The sequence below is a fragment of the Podarcis pityusensis genome, assembly GCF_964106645.2.
Source record: "Podarcis pityusensis genome assembly, chromosome: 3".
NCBI lineage: Eukaryota > Metazoa > Chordata > Lepidosauria > Squamata > Lacertidae > Podarcis > Podarcis pityusensis.
Window position 1 is genome coordinate 59671502 of NC_138026.1, and position 17093 is coordinate 59688594.

General features: G+C 39.5%; 1 protein-coding gene across 17 annotated transcripts in view; it reads left to right on the forward strand.

Moving 5' to 3' along the window:
* Positions 1-17093, forward strand: part of EYA4 (EYA transcriptional coactivator and phosphatase 4) — a 114581-nt gene that overhangs the window by 90790 nt on the left and 6698 nt on the right. For all 17 annotated transcript variants that reach the window (XM_080999650.1, XM_080999646.1, XM_080999647.1 and 14 more), the window contains 3 exons: positions 7063-7199; positions 7878-7961; positions 11125-11214. In XM_080999650.1, the coding sequence (XP_080855776.1) occupies positions 7063-7199; positions 7878-7961; positions 11125-11214 (311 nt within the window). The remainder of the gene's footprint in view (positions 1-7062; positions 7200-7877; positions 7962-11124; positions 11215-17093) is intronic.

Below are 17093 nucleotides of genomic sequence, written 5' to 3' on the forward strand. Positions count from 1 at the left end.
TGTAAAGCCTATATATAGCAACCATTTCATGTGCAATTTCTCATAAGAAACTGTTTTCTTTAAATGTCTGTCCTTTTTTCTATAGGCTCATTGCTAAGTTATGACTGATCTCTTTTTCAGTGATCTGAAACATTTACACTATCTTCCCTAAGGCAGTAACCACCCCAAATCAGATATTCCCCAGCTCCTATCAGCTTTGACTCAGAAATCATTTAAAAACTCTTCACAAATTTCTTGAAGTTCAATGACAATACTCTGCTTCCAGTTTTGGTTGCAGATTCAATAGAATCAGTCTCTTTCGTACAAGTTCTGCTTGTTTGAAAATGTTCTCCAGTGCCTAAGAAAAGGAAATGCTTTGTTCCAACACTGCAATCTTATTTATGCATGGAGATTCCTCAGCGCTGCCTTCCTTATGGGGCTTCCATATGGAATAGGATGTCCTGGGATGTTCAGGCATAAGTGCTTATGTAGCAAAATTAGCACCAGCCAGGCACAAGAGGGAGATACCAGCAGGCTTGACAAAGTCCTGAGTTTTGCAGCAGTACAAAAAAAATCTGGTGAAAAGGAGCCTGAGGGAGGAAAACCCCGCGCAAAGACTAAAACACAACTGTACATGGATGATTGCCTCTGCATTTTTTTTGCCATAATAAAGTTGGTGTCAAGCTTCTTAAAGCCATTTCACAAACTCCAGGCTAAGTATAATGGCAGAAGGAAGTTGGATGAGGAACCAGTGGAGGTTGGGGGAAGATGTGAACAAAGAGACACAAGATAAACGAAGCTAGATCAGATGATGCAAAGGAAGAAGAAGAGACGGCAAGAAGGTGAAAAAGCAATTGAGACAAACCAAGAGGCTATTTCAGAGAGTAGAATGCAAATTGTCAGTGGAGACCAGGCAAGAACAGAGGTAGAATGAGAGAAATGGCAGGACAGTTTATAGACTAGAGAAGATAAAATGAGAGGTAACATAGAAATGTGGAGTTGTGGAGGGTACATAAAGTATGAATTAACTGGCACAACATTTTGTCCTGTCTAGAGACTTGACTTTTCTACCAGAACCTCTCTTATTTCCCTGCATCCAAGAAGGTCTTCTTTCTGAGCATTTAGCAGACATCAGGTTCATTGTTTGAAATACACCTTGAAATACGGTATTCTCTTAGGCCTGTTGTAGCTGATGTTAAAGGATGGGTTTGTGTCTATTTTTCTATTTTGCCTGCACCAAAAAGGAGTCAGTCTGTGACTCTCTGTGTCCTCGTTCTTGCTTTGCTCAGTCTTGTTTGAAAAACTGAGAAACAAACACAGACCCATCCTTGACATCAGCTTCAATAGGCCTAAGAAATCCCATTCATTGTAAGTACCAATGGTCTTTTTTTTCTACATGAGCATATAGTGATAGTGTTTGAATTACTGACCATGCATGTGCACACAAATATAATATAGTACACACTCTTCTGAGCATAATAGTTCTTTATAGGTGAAATAAACAAACACTACACACAGCAGCTGCGATTTTGGCTACTAATGATTACCATTCTATTTTATTTCATGTCTTACATATAGAAACTCTCCATAGTGGACATATTAGAAGAAGGAACTGTGTATGTGATAGAATTAATTGTAACAAAATACATTCTAGCACATATTTTAATGACAAAACTTGTATTCTTATATCAGATTCTTTGAAACTAAGAATGAACAAGCTGGTGTGAAAGTTTTCACATGTTCTGCATTGCATGATAGAGAACTGTACTAAAGATTCATGGTTTGCACATTCAAAACATTGCATTCCATTTAGATGAGTGTATTTTTAAAGTGGTACAGAAGGATAGAGGCATGTGGTGTATTTTCAGAGTGGGTGTGACAGTGTGGCAAGTGTTGCATGATCACTTCAACACTACAGAGAATAGGAAGTGAGTGGGCAAGCTTATATTTCAGGTGCAAGTGCTATTTGAGAAGCCCCTGTTTTGAAAAGCATAGAATATATATACTTCTGCCTTATTATTATGTTATCATGGCAAATGTAAGTTATTGTACAAATAGATGAATAGATAAACTCGCATATGTCAATATGGTAGACCACACAGACTCAGGTTCAACTCTGTACTCTGCCATGCTTACATTTCTCCCTGGTTTTTTGTTGCAGAGGACCCTTGGGGTCCTTTGGATTCCATCTGCTCTGATTTTTTTTTTAACTGAAGAGTGGCATGAAAGTGTCTAAATAAATAAATAGATAAGTAAATAAAGGAGATTTATATCTAAACAAACTACATCTTTAAATAGGTTTGGGCTGATAAATGAAGCAACCAGAGAACTACATATAATGCTGAATTCATGCATGGAAGTATTTCGTTCCCTGGGGCAGTCTGACTACATACAAGGTGGATAATGCTACTTGTACATATTTACTAGTCAAAAGAAGCTAGATGCATTTTACAGTCCTGGTTACTAAATCAGTCAGATTAATTAAAAACCTTTAATCAACATACTATTGCAACTGATAATCAGAAAGCAGATTTGTTTTTTTAAAGATGTCAAACTAATTGTTATTATAAAAACTATGTCTAGGAAGTACCATCTTAAAAGAGGCATTTTCCTGTTTCTCACACACAGGAAGAACACCTTTTCTAAGTTACAGCATATATGCGTCATCTAAAAACGGAGAAAACATGTTTCATGCTCAATAAATATTGATTTTACCAATTTGCAAATTTAATTTATAGATGAATCTACAAATTGACTAAAATTCATATGGTTAATTAATTAAAATTTCCATTAGTGGGCTGCAATCTTATTTAGAAATGTTTATGTTTACTTCTTAAAACCTTTATAATGGTGACAGCAGTTGAAAAGTTGTATAAGTTATATCCCTACATACTATTCAAGTGGCTTAAATTATTATTTCTTTTTGGAAATGATTTATTATTATTATTATTGCAGTCATTGCCCTATTTATGGAGCAGTATAATCTGCAATTCTGCATTCAGAAAATCTAAATTCTGCATTGGATAATTATTCCTTTTGGACATATTTCATGCTCACTTTGATTTGTGCGTTGAAATTGTATAGTTGCGCATTTGTTTGCATTAGACGTTTGTTTTTTGCAGAATTTGAAACTTTGGAGAAGGTGTTAGGCTAGGGGGAAAATAGAAAGTATGTGGAGAAAGATAGGAACTGAGCCCTATAAAGAGGTACTGTACAATCAAATCCTACTTTTGGTCCACGGAATCCATATACATATCTGTTTTCTGTTTAGCAAAAGCTGCCATCTCGTTTCGAAGTTTTTTCATCCACAGTTGCATGAGCTAAACAAGAAAGCTGAGTTTCTCATGATTCTGCCACATAATCGTAGCCACACAGATTTTCAGAGCCTTATATTATGCCTTTAACCACAAAACTGTATCTCTGGGTCATTGAAAAAGTTCACAGACTACCTCATAACCTCCTTCTGGTATGCTTTGTTTCATTTGGAAAGTCAAGTGTGTATTATTATTGCTGTTTCGACCTGGGGAAGTTTGACATAGTGCCTAGTTAAATAGTATAGTGCAAGAAGTTGTGATTGCTCTGTAGACAAGCTGGGACTGTGGTATTTGTTCTGTCCATAGCTTTTTTCTTATGTGGAAAGTTCCATCCTTTCAGTACTTTAAATAACATATTGATAATATTTATGCCATGGCTGACTGCTTTTCCATAAAGTTTACCAATTATAGAAAGCTACTGCAGACATCATAGGTTTTGTAGCTATAAATATAAGTTACTGCTGTCTAGTCATCAGAAATGTCCGCCAAACTCATGTTTAACCAAGTTGCTCCTTGCATATCAACTAGTGTGATGTTTTAGCAAAGACTGAAAAGTACAACTTTGATTGTTTTAACAGTTATCTTATTGATTGACTACTTATGTATATTAGAATTGTATATATATGCAAAGAAAGAGCAAGTCACACAATCATGCAGTTCATGTGTAACAACCAAAACTTTAGTTGCCCAATGAAACTGAGCCTCAGGGTCTCACTCTGCCCCTTCCTCACCATTTAGAGGCAGGTTCTTGAACTGTTTAGTGCAAAGGTCGGCAACCTAAGGCCCATGGGCCAGAAGCGGCCCATGAGGGTCGCTTAACCGGCCCATGAGCCGCCCCCGAACCGAGCCACCCGCTTGGTGAGTCCCTGCATGCTGTGTTAAATCAGTGCAGCGCAGGGACTCACTTACGCGGCTCTGGAAATCGTGTCTGCGCATGTCCACAGCGCTGGTAATCACTTCTGTGCAGGCGCACTTTTCGGCATCTGGGCATGCGCAGAAACGATTTCTGGCACCACAGACATGCGCAGACGCTATTTCCGGCATCACACTGAGCCAGTACAGCCCACGGAGGATCTCCGCAGGAGTGATCTGGCCCATGCCCGATAAGCCTTGCCGATCCCTGGTTTAGTGTATGGTGCAGTGTAGCTTATATGCTGCAGCACTGTAAAGTCTCATTTTTTATACCCCACCCTTCTGGTGCAAAAGCACCACTCAATTACTACATCTCCCCTCACCCCATCTGCTCCTTTCCTAGTTCTAATGTTCTTATGTTAGCTGATCATCAGAACTGACTGATTGTGTTGAAAGGCACAATGTGTGTGCTGCTGACTATAAAAAGATACATTCTGTTGCATAAGTCCCTGTATATATGGTTAGGATTGCACTGCAGCTTACTTTGGATCCAAGTTGGCATTTTAAAAATTATTTTTAAAGTGATATTCACAAAGACAGTTTTGATCATTTTTATATAGTCCTGGAATGAGAAAGAAATTGTCTTTCTGTAATTAGATCCCTAGCACCTTCTGTGACCAAAAAGCCATCTTGTGTGTCCCCCCCCCCATGTTTCCTCTAAAACTTAGACAAAAATGATGGCAGTTTACAATTTTGTCAGAATTTTAAAAACATAATGGGACTTCTGTTTCCACTTCTCCCCGCCCCCCTGGATGCTCCACCAATCTGCTCTGGATAGTCCCCCAAATCCTCTTGAACTGGTTTTGAGGGTGCATTCAGGGTGCAGCCTGGAAGGGACAGAAGAGTAAGTTCTGATGTTCACGTGGAAGTTCCTTGTTCCAGTGGAGCTGCAACATTAAATACAGCCCTAGATCAGTAAACTATTGAGCTGTGAAGCTGACATTCAGCCCAAAAATATATCTATCGTATGTACAATTTACTTTTGCTGTCTTTACACTTGCGCTGAAGTGTTGCACATCCTTTCATGCATCTGTAAAACATCTCTGCAGGATTTGGATATGGCATCACTTGTCATCAGCACAGGTTTCCATTCTCCAATTTCAAGTGTCTATCCCACGTTTTCAGGCCTCAGGATAAGAGGAATGTGTGCAAGTTTGTTTCCACACTCTGCTCTGATAATGAACTCTTTTATCAAGTAAACTAACCCTAGGCTTTCAGAAACATGCATGCATTGTTGCACTACACATTACTCAGTATGTTAAGCTTGTGAGTTGCAGCACCAAGAACCAGCATGAACCCTAAAGTTGTTTAATCTGCCCCATCCTTTGAAATATGTTGATTAAATCCTGTCCATTCCTGTTAGTTGTTTCTGCCACTGGAGGGAAAAAAGCAATCAAAGCCAACATCTTCAGTTTTCTTTCTTTCTACCCTTTGCTATGTTTACTATGTCACTGTGCGCAACTGGGACATTTCTGCACCCAGAAATGTTCTATTTAACTACTCGCAGATAGTTGTTCTGATATTCCAACACTGTTGTGTCTGTTGGCTTCCAGGAGAACTTTCAGATTTTATAACTGATATAAAGGGGTGGTTGTCCTATTTTGGACACAGAAAGAAACGATACAGTAATTTCAATAAACAGTTAATAAACCCTGTTGAATCTTTATTTCCTAGTGCTAGTAATATGGAAGAGTTTCCTCTACAGTTTCTACCATGGAAGGATTATTATTTATGCAATCTGGGATTCAGAAAGGCCTTTCATTAATAGCTTGCTGTTGTTTCAGATTTATAAGCTAAAAAATGATAATTTCAGGTCACCCACAAAAGGATAGGGTTCTGGGAACTTCATCAGCTGTACAGTACACACTGGCGGAGGAAGAGGAGTAGGGGGGAGTGCACTGCCCCCAGCAGCGCGATCCCGGTTGGGTGCCATCACGGCTGCCCCCCACCTGCACTGGGCGCCACGCCACGCCCCCAGAACACACATCACGCCCCTGCGGGTGGCGCACCACACACCCAGGACACGCACCAGCCCTGCCCCCTCCTGCTCTCTGCGCCCCCCCCCCCCGTGCCGGAGCATGAAGCTCCGCCACTGACAGTACAGATTTCCATTTTGAGCCTTGTCTGTGTTCATAGCAGCTTGCCTTGAACCTCTTCCACACATGCCTTTAAAGAAACTCACCTTGACATCTATTCATAAAGTCTCAGAAGAGAGAATTCTCTTTTTGAATGGTTATTTGGGCTTGTTCTACAAGGTACTTGGCCTTCTACAGAGGCCAACTTCAGAAGGCAGGTAGCGCAAAATGTTCTATGAGAGTGTTTTTTGAAGATCATATAAAGAATGTGTACCACCATAGAATGGAACTATTCTTGTACCTCTAAATGAATATACTGCCCTACCACCATTAGTAGACTCATTTTTAACTTGTTTATACCTTTACTGTTCTTTCTAGTGAAAATAAGGCAGTCATCACCCTACCCCCTAACATAAAATAATCAAAGAATTTTAGTGGATTAGAACTAATCTTAAAACAGCAACTACCAAAATAACATAACTAAAATCCAATTGGAAGAAGTGGGATTTAAAGGCTTTTTTTTTTTAAGACTGGTACTCATTGGTGCCAATCACATGTCCCTAGGGAGGAGTTCCATAAGTTAGGAGCTACCACTGAGAAGGGCCTGTCTTCACTAGGAAGAACAAGTAATTTACAGGTAAAACAAAATTCCCATTTTCAGAACTTTGGGGGCACTTTAAAAATTTGGGGAGGGGAGCAGTGGTAAATATAAAAAGCATATAGGAGTCTTTTATATTACGTTAAAAATAACATTGCCTTTTCATTAATTGTTTTGTTTGCAGGAGAGTTTGACACTGTACAGAGCCCTTCAACACCAATCAAAGATCTGGATGAAAGGACGTGTAGGAGTTCTGGGTCAAAATCAAGGGGCAGAGGGCGGAAAAATAACCCATCACCCCCTCCTGACAGTGACTTGGAGGTATATGCTTGAGAAATGCAGGAACAGCAACAACAACTACATTAAGACATGGTTGTATTAAATGTAGCTCTGCATTCTCTGTACTGGCTGCACTACACTTTCCTGCTCTACCTAGATGCATCAGAAAATTTCCTGATCCCCTATTGAGTTATCTAATTAGAATATTTATTTTACTTGTGTTTATTTTATTTCAAAATAAAATAGTTACATTTCAGCCTGTATCTTCTAGGACTTCCTTTTTACTGTTAAGAAGGTGCTGTTTGTCCCATCGCTACAACCAGACAGATCAGTTCAGCAAAGTCTAGACTTCCCATTCTTTGTTCCAACCAGTATACAGTGGTACCTCGGGTTAAGTACTTAATTCATTCCGGAGGTCCGTTCTTAACCTGAAACTGTTCTTAACCTGAAGCACCACTTTAGCTAATGGGCCTCCTGCTGCCGCCACGCCGCCAGGGCACGATTTCTGTTCTCATCCTGAAGCAGTGTTCTTAACCCGAGGTAATATTTCTGGGTTAGTGGAGTCTGTAACCTGAAGCGTATGTAACCCGAGGTACCACTGTATATTGGTGGTTTCTTACAATTATTTCTGTTCCGTGCTGTCTGCTGGGGGATTATAACTTGTCTTTGGTTTTCCTACTGTTTTATGTCCACTGATGTTTGTCAATGCCTCTGTTTCAGCGCGTATTTGTTTGGGATTTGGATGAAACTATCATTGTCTTCCATTCACTTCTTACAGGATCTTATGCACAAAAATATGGAAAGGTATGTGACTCTTAAATTCAAATTCAAAACACTAATCCTACAAACTGCTTTTGTTGTGATACAATTTTTGTGTATTGCAACTGTTAATCCACTTGTGAATCATGATTTTTGAACCTTGCAACAACCTCACAGAATTTGGTGGCATTTTCATATTCTTGTATTGGTGCTCCTTGTATCTTCATAGGGCATTTCTCCTGTCTGTGACTTCCGGCAGCTCCATTTTGCTTCCGCTCCCCACCCCACCCCCAGACCTGTGCATCCAGAAACTCAAGAGTCCATTATTGCCAAGGCTACCTGGGTTTTTTGTGGCTCATTGGCCTGGGATAAATTCTTTCAATATTATTAAATGTTTGAGGACAGTTTCAGCATAGGGATAAAATACATATTCTAAGTATTCTGCAGATGGGTTGTGTCTGGAGGAAACACTCTGCAGTCCACCTATCTCTTAAAATTAATTTCTACTAGTTAGAGAGAGTCTGCATAGCATCAGTGTAAAGAAATATTCTCTTAAGCCTAATGCAGAGATTTTAGGGAAGACAATTTTATTAATTTTATTACTTTTCAAATTGTGCCCCAGTGTAATTTGAAAAAAGGGTACCATATAAAGGAGCTTTATTAGTACATGTCCTTATTTAGTTGTATTGCGGGGGAATATTTAAAGCTTTTCTCCTGATGCCACTACATAATATTAAACCACTTAATTTTGGCATTAAGAGAGGGGCAGTCTTTTGAAAGGATTCAGGCTCCTTTCCTCAGCCTGGCTCCTCAAAACTATAAGTGTTGGTTCTCCTGAGATATTTTTACTTTGTCTCCTAAGAGGCATTCACTAGTAGATGGCCCAATCTAGCACAGAAGCCCACAGACAGACTGTCTGGCTCCAATTTATGCCCACTGCTAACATAACCGAAGGCATTTGTATTTTGATATAGGGAAGTGTTATAGTTGATCTAGCTTCTCTTGCAATGCTGGCAATCTCTGGCTAAGTGCCATGTTCTCAAGAACCAATGAACTAAGAAGTGTTTTGTTTGGTTTTTTTAATCAACAATACATCAGGGGGGGCGGTTAAACGGCTTACAGGGATGGGGAGGGTAATAATGCAGAACCATGCTTCGGATTTCCAGTGCAATTCTAACCATATTTTCTCAGAAGTCCCCCTGAGCTCAATTCCTTACTAAGTACATTCAGAATTGCAGCATCAACCTCTCGTGCAGTAATTTCACTACTGAATATAATTAAAACACTTGTTTCTCGGCTTCTTCCTAACTTGCTTTCATACTTTATTTTAAACTGAGGGTCATTTCATGCACCATATTTATCATATAGCTGCAACCATGTGAAATTTGCTTCATGTGTGATTGGCACTCACCTTGAAATAAAAGCTTCTGCAGTTTTCCACTGAAGTGATCTGCTCCTACATCAGCCCCGTGTATTATTCAGCACAAAATAAACTGATTTAATAAATGTTTAAATGACCACAAGAAAAATTCTATCTGATCCCCAAAATAAAGCATTGACTGTTATTCTTAGGATTCCCCCCCCCCCATTCCTACCTTACTCTTTGACATCAACAATAACCACGTTTCTCCATCCCCAATCCCACTAAATATACAAGCAATACATTGTTTTGTATATATAGGCATTATTATAGCAGTTATTATAAATGTTATTGTATGCAGATCATGAAGTTCACTGGATGACCTTGGGCCAGCCACTGCCCCTCAGCACGTTGTTGCCTATTGTTACCACCTTGTGCTCCGTGGAGGAAAGTTGGGATACTAATGTAATGAATTAATAAAATAAATAACCGTTATATACAGATGCATAAAACAATGCATATAATTTCACAAAAATATTTAGAGGTGTGTGTGTGTGATGCAGAAATATAGTAAAGCATGGGACTTTCATATGCACCATACTTATACATTTTGTGTGTATAATTTGGACTTTTTTAAAAAAAAGAACCAATCCATCAATGCACAAGTGGTTTGGACATAAGCAGGCACTTGCTGTAACAGGAGTTCCAATACAGGCAAAATTTGAGTCATCAGGAACATCTCAAAATCAGTGTTTAGAACTCATTTCTTCTCCATCTTTAATAAAATTTCATTTCCTCTGCCAGCTGTTTTCCCACATGTGAGAGGAAAATACTGGACCTGCTAACTCCCATGTGGTAAGAGGCCAGTAAATCCTCAAATAGTAGGGAGTTTGAGATACTCTTCAGGATCATAAGTGATTGAGTTATCTGCATATACTCATCCCTTTTCTTGGAATTGTAGACAAGAATCCTATTTGTGAGGCATCATCTCTACCCTAGCAGCTGGAGAGGGAATGATTAACCCTTACTTTCACAGTGGCAAACCTCAAAACCTGAACTCTTACCTTGGGTCAGAACCCCTGCAGTGCTGGGTTGCCATTTGTTGAAACAGAACATGTGACTTTGTATTGACTCCTCTTTTGCGCATATAACATGTCATCATAGGGGTCCTGACCTCTGAGTGAGAGTAGGATTCTACCATGCCCCCTCCATGCCCCTAGCTCCTCTCCCCCAGCCTTATACTAGCAGTGGGCTCTCAACAGTGCAAAGCTGTTACTATGCTAATGCATTTTTCCAGTTGTGGTGTGCTTCAATACTGCAAGGGAGGTTGGAAGCAACCCCATCCTTCCCCTAGATAGGAACACTCTGTTAGTAATTTAATTTGTTTGATAATTGTTTTTAGTCTTACAAAAGAAATTAGATATGTTTTCAAACCAGACAGTGCTGTCACTACTTCAACATTGAGATCTCAAATTAATGGTTCTTTAATTTCTTTTCTTTGCAGCATTTTCACATAAAATAAAAGATTTATAGTTATAATACAATTATTGTATTTTAATTAACTAGATTGTTTGCATTTATAATTCATGTCTCATTCATGTGACATTAGCTTCCGAGGTGCTTAACATACATTAACAGCAGACTTTTTCTGTTTTGTAGATATCTATTTATATTTGCATCTAAAAGTAAATTATACCATTTCTGGCCATAATTACATGCAAATAAATCTATTTCAGTCTACAGGGCTTGTACATACATAATGCACAGAATTACCACTTTTAAGAGTTCAGTTTAATCTACTCATAACATGTTAAGGAAATCCATATTCTTTCTATTTTCCTCCCCAAGGATCCACCTGTGGCAGTGACTCTTGGACTTCGAATGGAAGAAATGATTTTTAATCTTGCAGATACACATTTATTTTTCAATGACTTAGAGGTATGTATCTAAAGAATGTATATTAGCCTACCTGTATCCTAGCATCTAACCCCTTGTTTACTGCAAGTTATCAGTAGCTAGAAATCAAATCCTACAGAAGTAGGTTTGTAGCGTATATCCCCTTGTCAGGGGTTTCTTCTGTTGTTAGCCTGGCAGAAGTGTTTGATAGAGAATGATAGCTGACAGTGATATTTATTAATTGCCAAGTACCTACTACAATTAGGTACTACTGTATACAGAAATTAAAACCGCAACTTTCAGGTTTACAATCTATAATGGAGGGTTTAAGTATCTCAAGATCTCAGTTAAAAACTGGATTATTCCACTGGCCCAAATATGCTTATCTAAGTGAATTTAAAAATAACCCTGCTTTTTAAAAAGAGAAAAAAAAAGGTGAAGGGGACCTCTTAGTATTTAGTTTGTGTTTAAATCCTTGGTGGTTGTTTTTTCTCTTCCCTATCTCTTCTGAAAACTTCTACCAAACTACTTTTTCAAGGGAAATACCTTTCTCAATTATTCAGTGCTGTGGCTTCTGGATTTAGCAAGAATTTACAGTTTTTAAGTGACAATGTTATACTTTATTATGGATCTCTTGTTTCAGGGACAGGTTTCTTACATTTCAGTATAATTGTCTTCTACAGCAGTATGATAGCTAAATTTCCATCTCAGACTAAGCCATGGTTTAGTGAGATGCGCATGAGCAGGAAGGAGCTGCAGCTAATCTCTGGATTGCATGTTCCCTTCCTCCCATATGGCCAGGATAAGAACTCTGGCAGTTTGTACCTTCACTTGGCTTGTTCAGCTAAACAGAATTTCTGTGTTGGTTTGTTTTGGAACTGATCAGAGTTTGTTTTATACCACAGTCCTTGGTCTGGGTGGCAGGACAAGCTGATATTCAGGCAAACTGGAAAAAGCTGCTTGGATTTCTCCCATGCATACAGGAAGGCAAGGGGTGAGCAAGTGAGTCCAAGGGCACAACCGGCTCCTTCTTGCTCACACATCTCACTAAAGTATGGTTTAATGTGTTGTGTGAACCAGTCCATTCAGTATTCTTCCTGAACAGGAGGTGGCAAGCTCTGAAAATAAAAGGGGAAGATACTTGTCATGTGACACACTGAAGACATTTTTTAAAATAAATTAGTATCACTATGATTTTAGTTACCTGTGTTTTGAATGAATATTCTTATGACACCTATCAACACATGGGTCCTCCCATAGTGAGTGACTCTTCAGAGATGTAAATGGTCACTCCTGATTAATGAAAGTCCTACTCCATGTTAGCCCCCTTTTTTAATTCTTGTCATTTCATTAAATGTTACTTTGCTAGTAAGATAATTTGAAGATGTAGTTGATGCAGTACTTGGAAAAAGCCAGAAGTGACCTATTCAAAGAGATTACATTACAGAATATGAATCCCTTTTAGGCAAAATAAAATAATCTTTTCTTTAGTGTTAAAAGATTCTGTTGCTTATGGCAGTTTTATGATGAGCTATATGAAAATATTTTAAAGTAATTGCTTGCTTAGGTTATATTTAGAAGTTGTACTGATAAGTGCAAGTAAGTTTCATATATGTCTCATTGTAAATCATGAAAATAGTCAACCTACACTGCATTTTTTACTATCAGGGAAGACATTTCTCGTATGCTTGGAAGATAATCCATACCAATTTTACTCTTGATTCCAGCAGATAATGGTGAATGGGAGTTGTTGTTCACCCTCAAGACTGTAACTTCTCAGATCTGCTACATAATAGGATTTTTGTTTTTACTGCAGTGAGTCATTGTTTTTATTGGATAATGAAATTACTGACAATTCCAAAAGGATCATTTTTGTGGGTCATCCGTAGGTTTTGCACTCCTTAGTAAAAATGTCAAGTTCTGAACATTCCTGCAAGGAACTTGTTGCACTGAGACATGAATTAAGTTAATGTTACTGCAGTCAAAATCAGTTATTGTACATGAATTTGTAAACACACAGTAATGGAAAATATATTTTATCTTTCTTAGTTTTGAACTTGCACAGCCAGTGGTCCACTGTGACTTGAGTATAGCCAGTTCTGTAGCTGTTTTGAAAGGTATTTTACCTTAAAATTAAAATTAACAGAGAGCTTTTTTACCATTTTTATCCCATCTCTCTTACAATCAAACAACAATACCCTGATGTTATGCTAGCAGCCTGTTCATTTCCACTGGGAATGGGAGGGAATTAATTTAGGCTGATGTCCTAAAAGGACTTGGATTACATACTGAATGAACTATGTACAGTGCTAACTTCAGTAGAATTCTGCAGGTCCAAGTACATTTAGGAATTTAGCCTAAATTCTAGACGGCTCATCTGGGACTTGATGCAAATTACTGCATTTATTTATTTATTTTGCAGATTTTTCTCTTGTTACCTTGCAAAAATGGTAATAATTGAGTTGAGAATAAGTCTGGGGGAAGCATGTGCATGGAGCACAAGAACTATTATCTAACACATTCCTGTTAATGTTCAGCCATGCATAACAGGAAGTAGGTAACAAAGTAATGTATTAAAAGGTTGAGCCGCAGCACCACAGAAGGTGAAAAAATAGGCAACCCACTTTTTTCATCCTGTGATAATCCTATAGAGCAGGGGTGCCAACTTGAATAAAATATTGTGGGGGCGCAGGTAAGCCCAGCCCCTGGCCCACATAATCGATCACATGATGCAGTGCACATGCACCATTTTAATGAGAATGCACATAAACTTTGTGGGGGCCCAGCCCCCTCAAATATTTTGTTGTGGGGGCCAAATCCTCCGCAGCCCCTAGGAGTTGGCTCCTATGGTATAGAGCATTCCTTCAGAAACGAACAAACAAACAAAAAACAAGGCAAAAGAGAAAATAATTTCCCTGGTACTTTTGATCCACATCATATATTCAAGATAGCGGTTTTCAGAACACAAGAAAAAAAGAAGCATATGAGCAGAGAAATAACTCCTTCATTGCTATTTTTAAAATTAAATTATCACACATTTATCACTGGGATTTTAACAGTGAATATTCCACTACTGTACTCTTTAGCAGCAAGACTATATATTATACAACTGTTATCTTACATAATAGTTTTTCATACTGATGTTCCATATGCCTGCAAGTCTGTCCTCCTGTCATCACTGGTGTTGGTGAGAGAGGTACCCCGGAAAAACTAAGAGGTATAGAATGATAATAGGCCATGTCCAGAGAATCAGTGGATTGTATTCAGCTCAGTCATACTCAGAATAGACCCATTTAAATTAATGAACCTAAGTTATTTATGTCTTTTAATTTCCAGTAGGTATCCTCTGATGAGGACTAGCATTGAATACCACCCTGCAACCTTTTGTATGGGACAGAGCTGCTCTAAAGCCTTTATCCCAAAGAACCAGATAGGGGGAAGCACTAAAAACTTTCAGTGCCTTTGTGACATTACTAGCCAAAAAGCCATTTCCACCACTCTTCTCATGACTGCTTGTCATTAAGCCAGGGTGGGATATTGCAGGAGCTACCAACGTGGAAGAACTATGTGATTCCACAACAGAAACGGTCCTAACCAGCTGGTGTAGGTTTGGAGAAAAGATAGTAAGTTAAGGGATAAGGCAGAGGTTAGCTTCCTTCCTAGAACTAAGAGAAGGAGGAATTGTGGATGCTGTAATCTTGACTACCTCACTGGAGTTCCCTAGCCCTGCAAATGATAAAGGATGCTGCAGATTGTATGGGAGTATGGGAGTGAGTGACTGCAGAGGAAGGAGCAGGAACCACCAGCAACCAGCAGAGCCTGTGTACACATGCTAATGGGAAGAGGTATTTGAGGATTGTGAGGTGCAAGATCCTTGTGGGGGAAACATCAAGACTATTGTGCTAACTTTCCTGTGAGTTTACCATTGGCAGATCACTCACCTACCCAAATTATGCCTTTTTTGCAGTGCTTGGGGAAGCCATGCAACTAAAAGAAAATACAAGGTCAGGAAGCAAATGAGATAAAAAGATGAGCACTTAAATATGAACAAAACCTTATATAACTACAGCCGTACCTTGGAAGTCGAAATGAATCCGTTCCGGAAGTTGGTCCGACTTCCAAAACATTTGGAAACCAAAATGCAGCTTCTGGCAGGAAGCTTCTGCAGCCAAGTGGAAGCCCCATCAGAAGTTCAGCTTCCAAAAATAGTTTGCAAACCGGAACAGTTACTTCCAGGTTTGTGGCATTCGGGAGCCAAAATGTTTGAGAACTAGGCTGTTCAAAAACCAAGGTCTGACTGTGGGTATATACACACAACTGAATGGTAGTGAAGGATGTGAGAAAGTGGGGGTTTTGCCAGATGAAGGGTCGGGAAACCCATAAAAATGCTTATTGCACAAGGATTCACCTGTTCTTAGGACAGGTTTCCGTACAGCTTCTAGTGTAATGGGCCATGTCCATGGAGAGAGAAAGAAGGGTGAGATGGAACTAGACAGCGAAAGGCAAGAGGGCCAAGGGAAAGAGAAAAGGAGAAAGATGACATAGGAAAGGTGATAGAGGAAGCAGATGCTAAGGGAAGAGAAACAGGGCAGGACTAGTTTGGTAGGAAACAGGGACTTGGATGGAAGAAGAAAAATCTGATGATAGTTGGATCTGGGACTTGTATTCCCATTCAGTTGTGGTGAATCTTAATAGCCATTTCAACACTTTACACCAATACATAACAGCCAGTCTATTCAGCTGAGGAGAGAGCCTTCTAAAGAGCGCCCTAACCCTGGGAAGAGCAGTAGGCCAAACCAGTGGTAAATGCCTTCTATGTTGTTAGAGGCCTTCATTGATACATTCCCTTTTTGTGTTTCACAAAAACTTCCAAGAGGGTGCTGGACCATTTTGCCAAATCAAAACTTTAAATAGCAATCTACAGGATTCAATATAAGAGAAAGTCAGTTATGCAGTTCTCAGAGAGACCCTATCCATGAAACAAACATTCCCACAATGGAAAAAGGACATTAATTAAGGCATTTATATACCACTTAATGGGACACAGGTGGTGCTGGGACACGGGTGGTGCTGTGGGTTAAACCACAGAGCCTAGGACTTGCCGATCAGAAGGTTGGTGGTTCGAATCCCCGCGACGGAGTGAGCTCCCGTTGCTCGGTCCCAGCTCCTGCCAACCTAGCAGTTTGAAAGCATGTCAAAATGCAAGTAGATAAATAGGTACTGCTCCAGCGGGAAGGTAAACGGCGTTTCCGTGCGCTGCTCTGGTTCGCCAGAAGCGGCTTAGTCATGCTGGCCACATGACCCGGAAGCTGTACACCGGCTCCCTCGGCCAATAAAGCAAGATGAGCGCCGCAACCCCAGAGTCGGCCACGACTGGACTTAATGGTCAGGGGTCCCTTTACCTTTACCTTTAAACCACTTAATCACTGGCATTTCAGACATCTGTCTTGGGATCAAATGGGCAGCCAGTAGAAACTTTTAAGCACTTTTACATGCTGGCCCCATCAGTAATCTAGCAGCAGCAAACTAAACAGATAAAGTTGGTGCCAAAGAGTGGCAAAGCAAGCTGGGGCTGATCCTTTTCCCCTCACTTAGTTAGAACCCATCTTCATGGTGATGTTCCCATGCCTATACCTGCATTTGGTGGGCATATTGTTTTAAGTTCCAGAAGAGCTGAATCTGTAGTAGGAAGAAAAAGAGCATCTTGGGAACACCAGCCCTCCTGATAGGAAGTGTTAATTTTTAATATAACCCATAAATATGAGACCTTTATTGCTAAACTCTACAAAATCTGCCATAACTCTGTACTACCGATCTTCCCCATAAATTTCCCTCTTTGCAGATTCAAAGCATTTTCACTGCCCTCTCCCCTGCAAAACACACATTTTAATTCAAATTTTAACATTTGCTTGAAAAATATA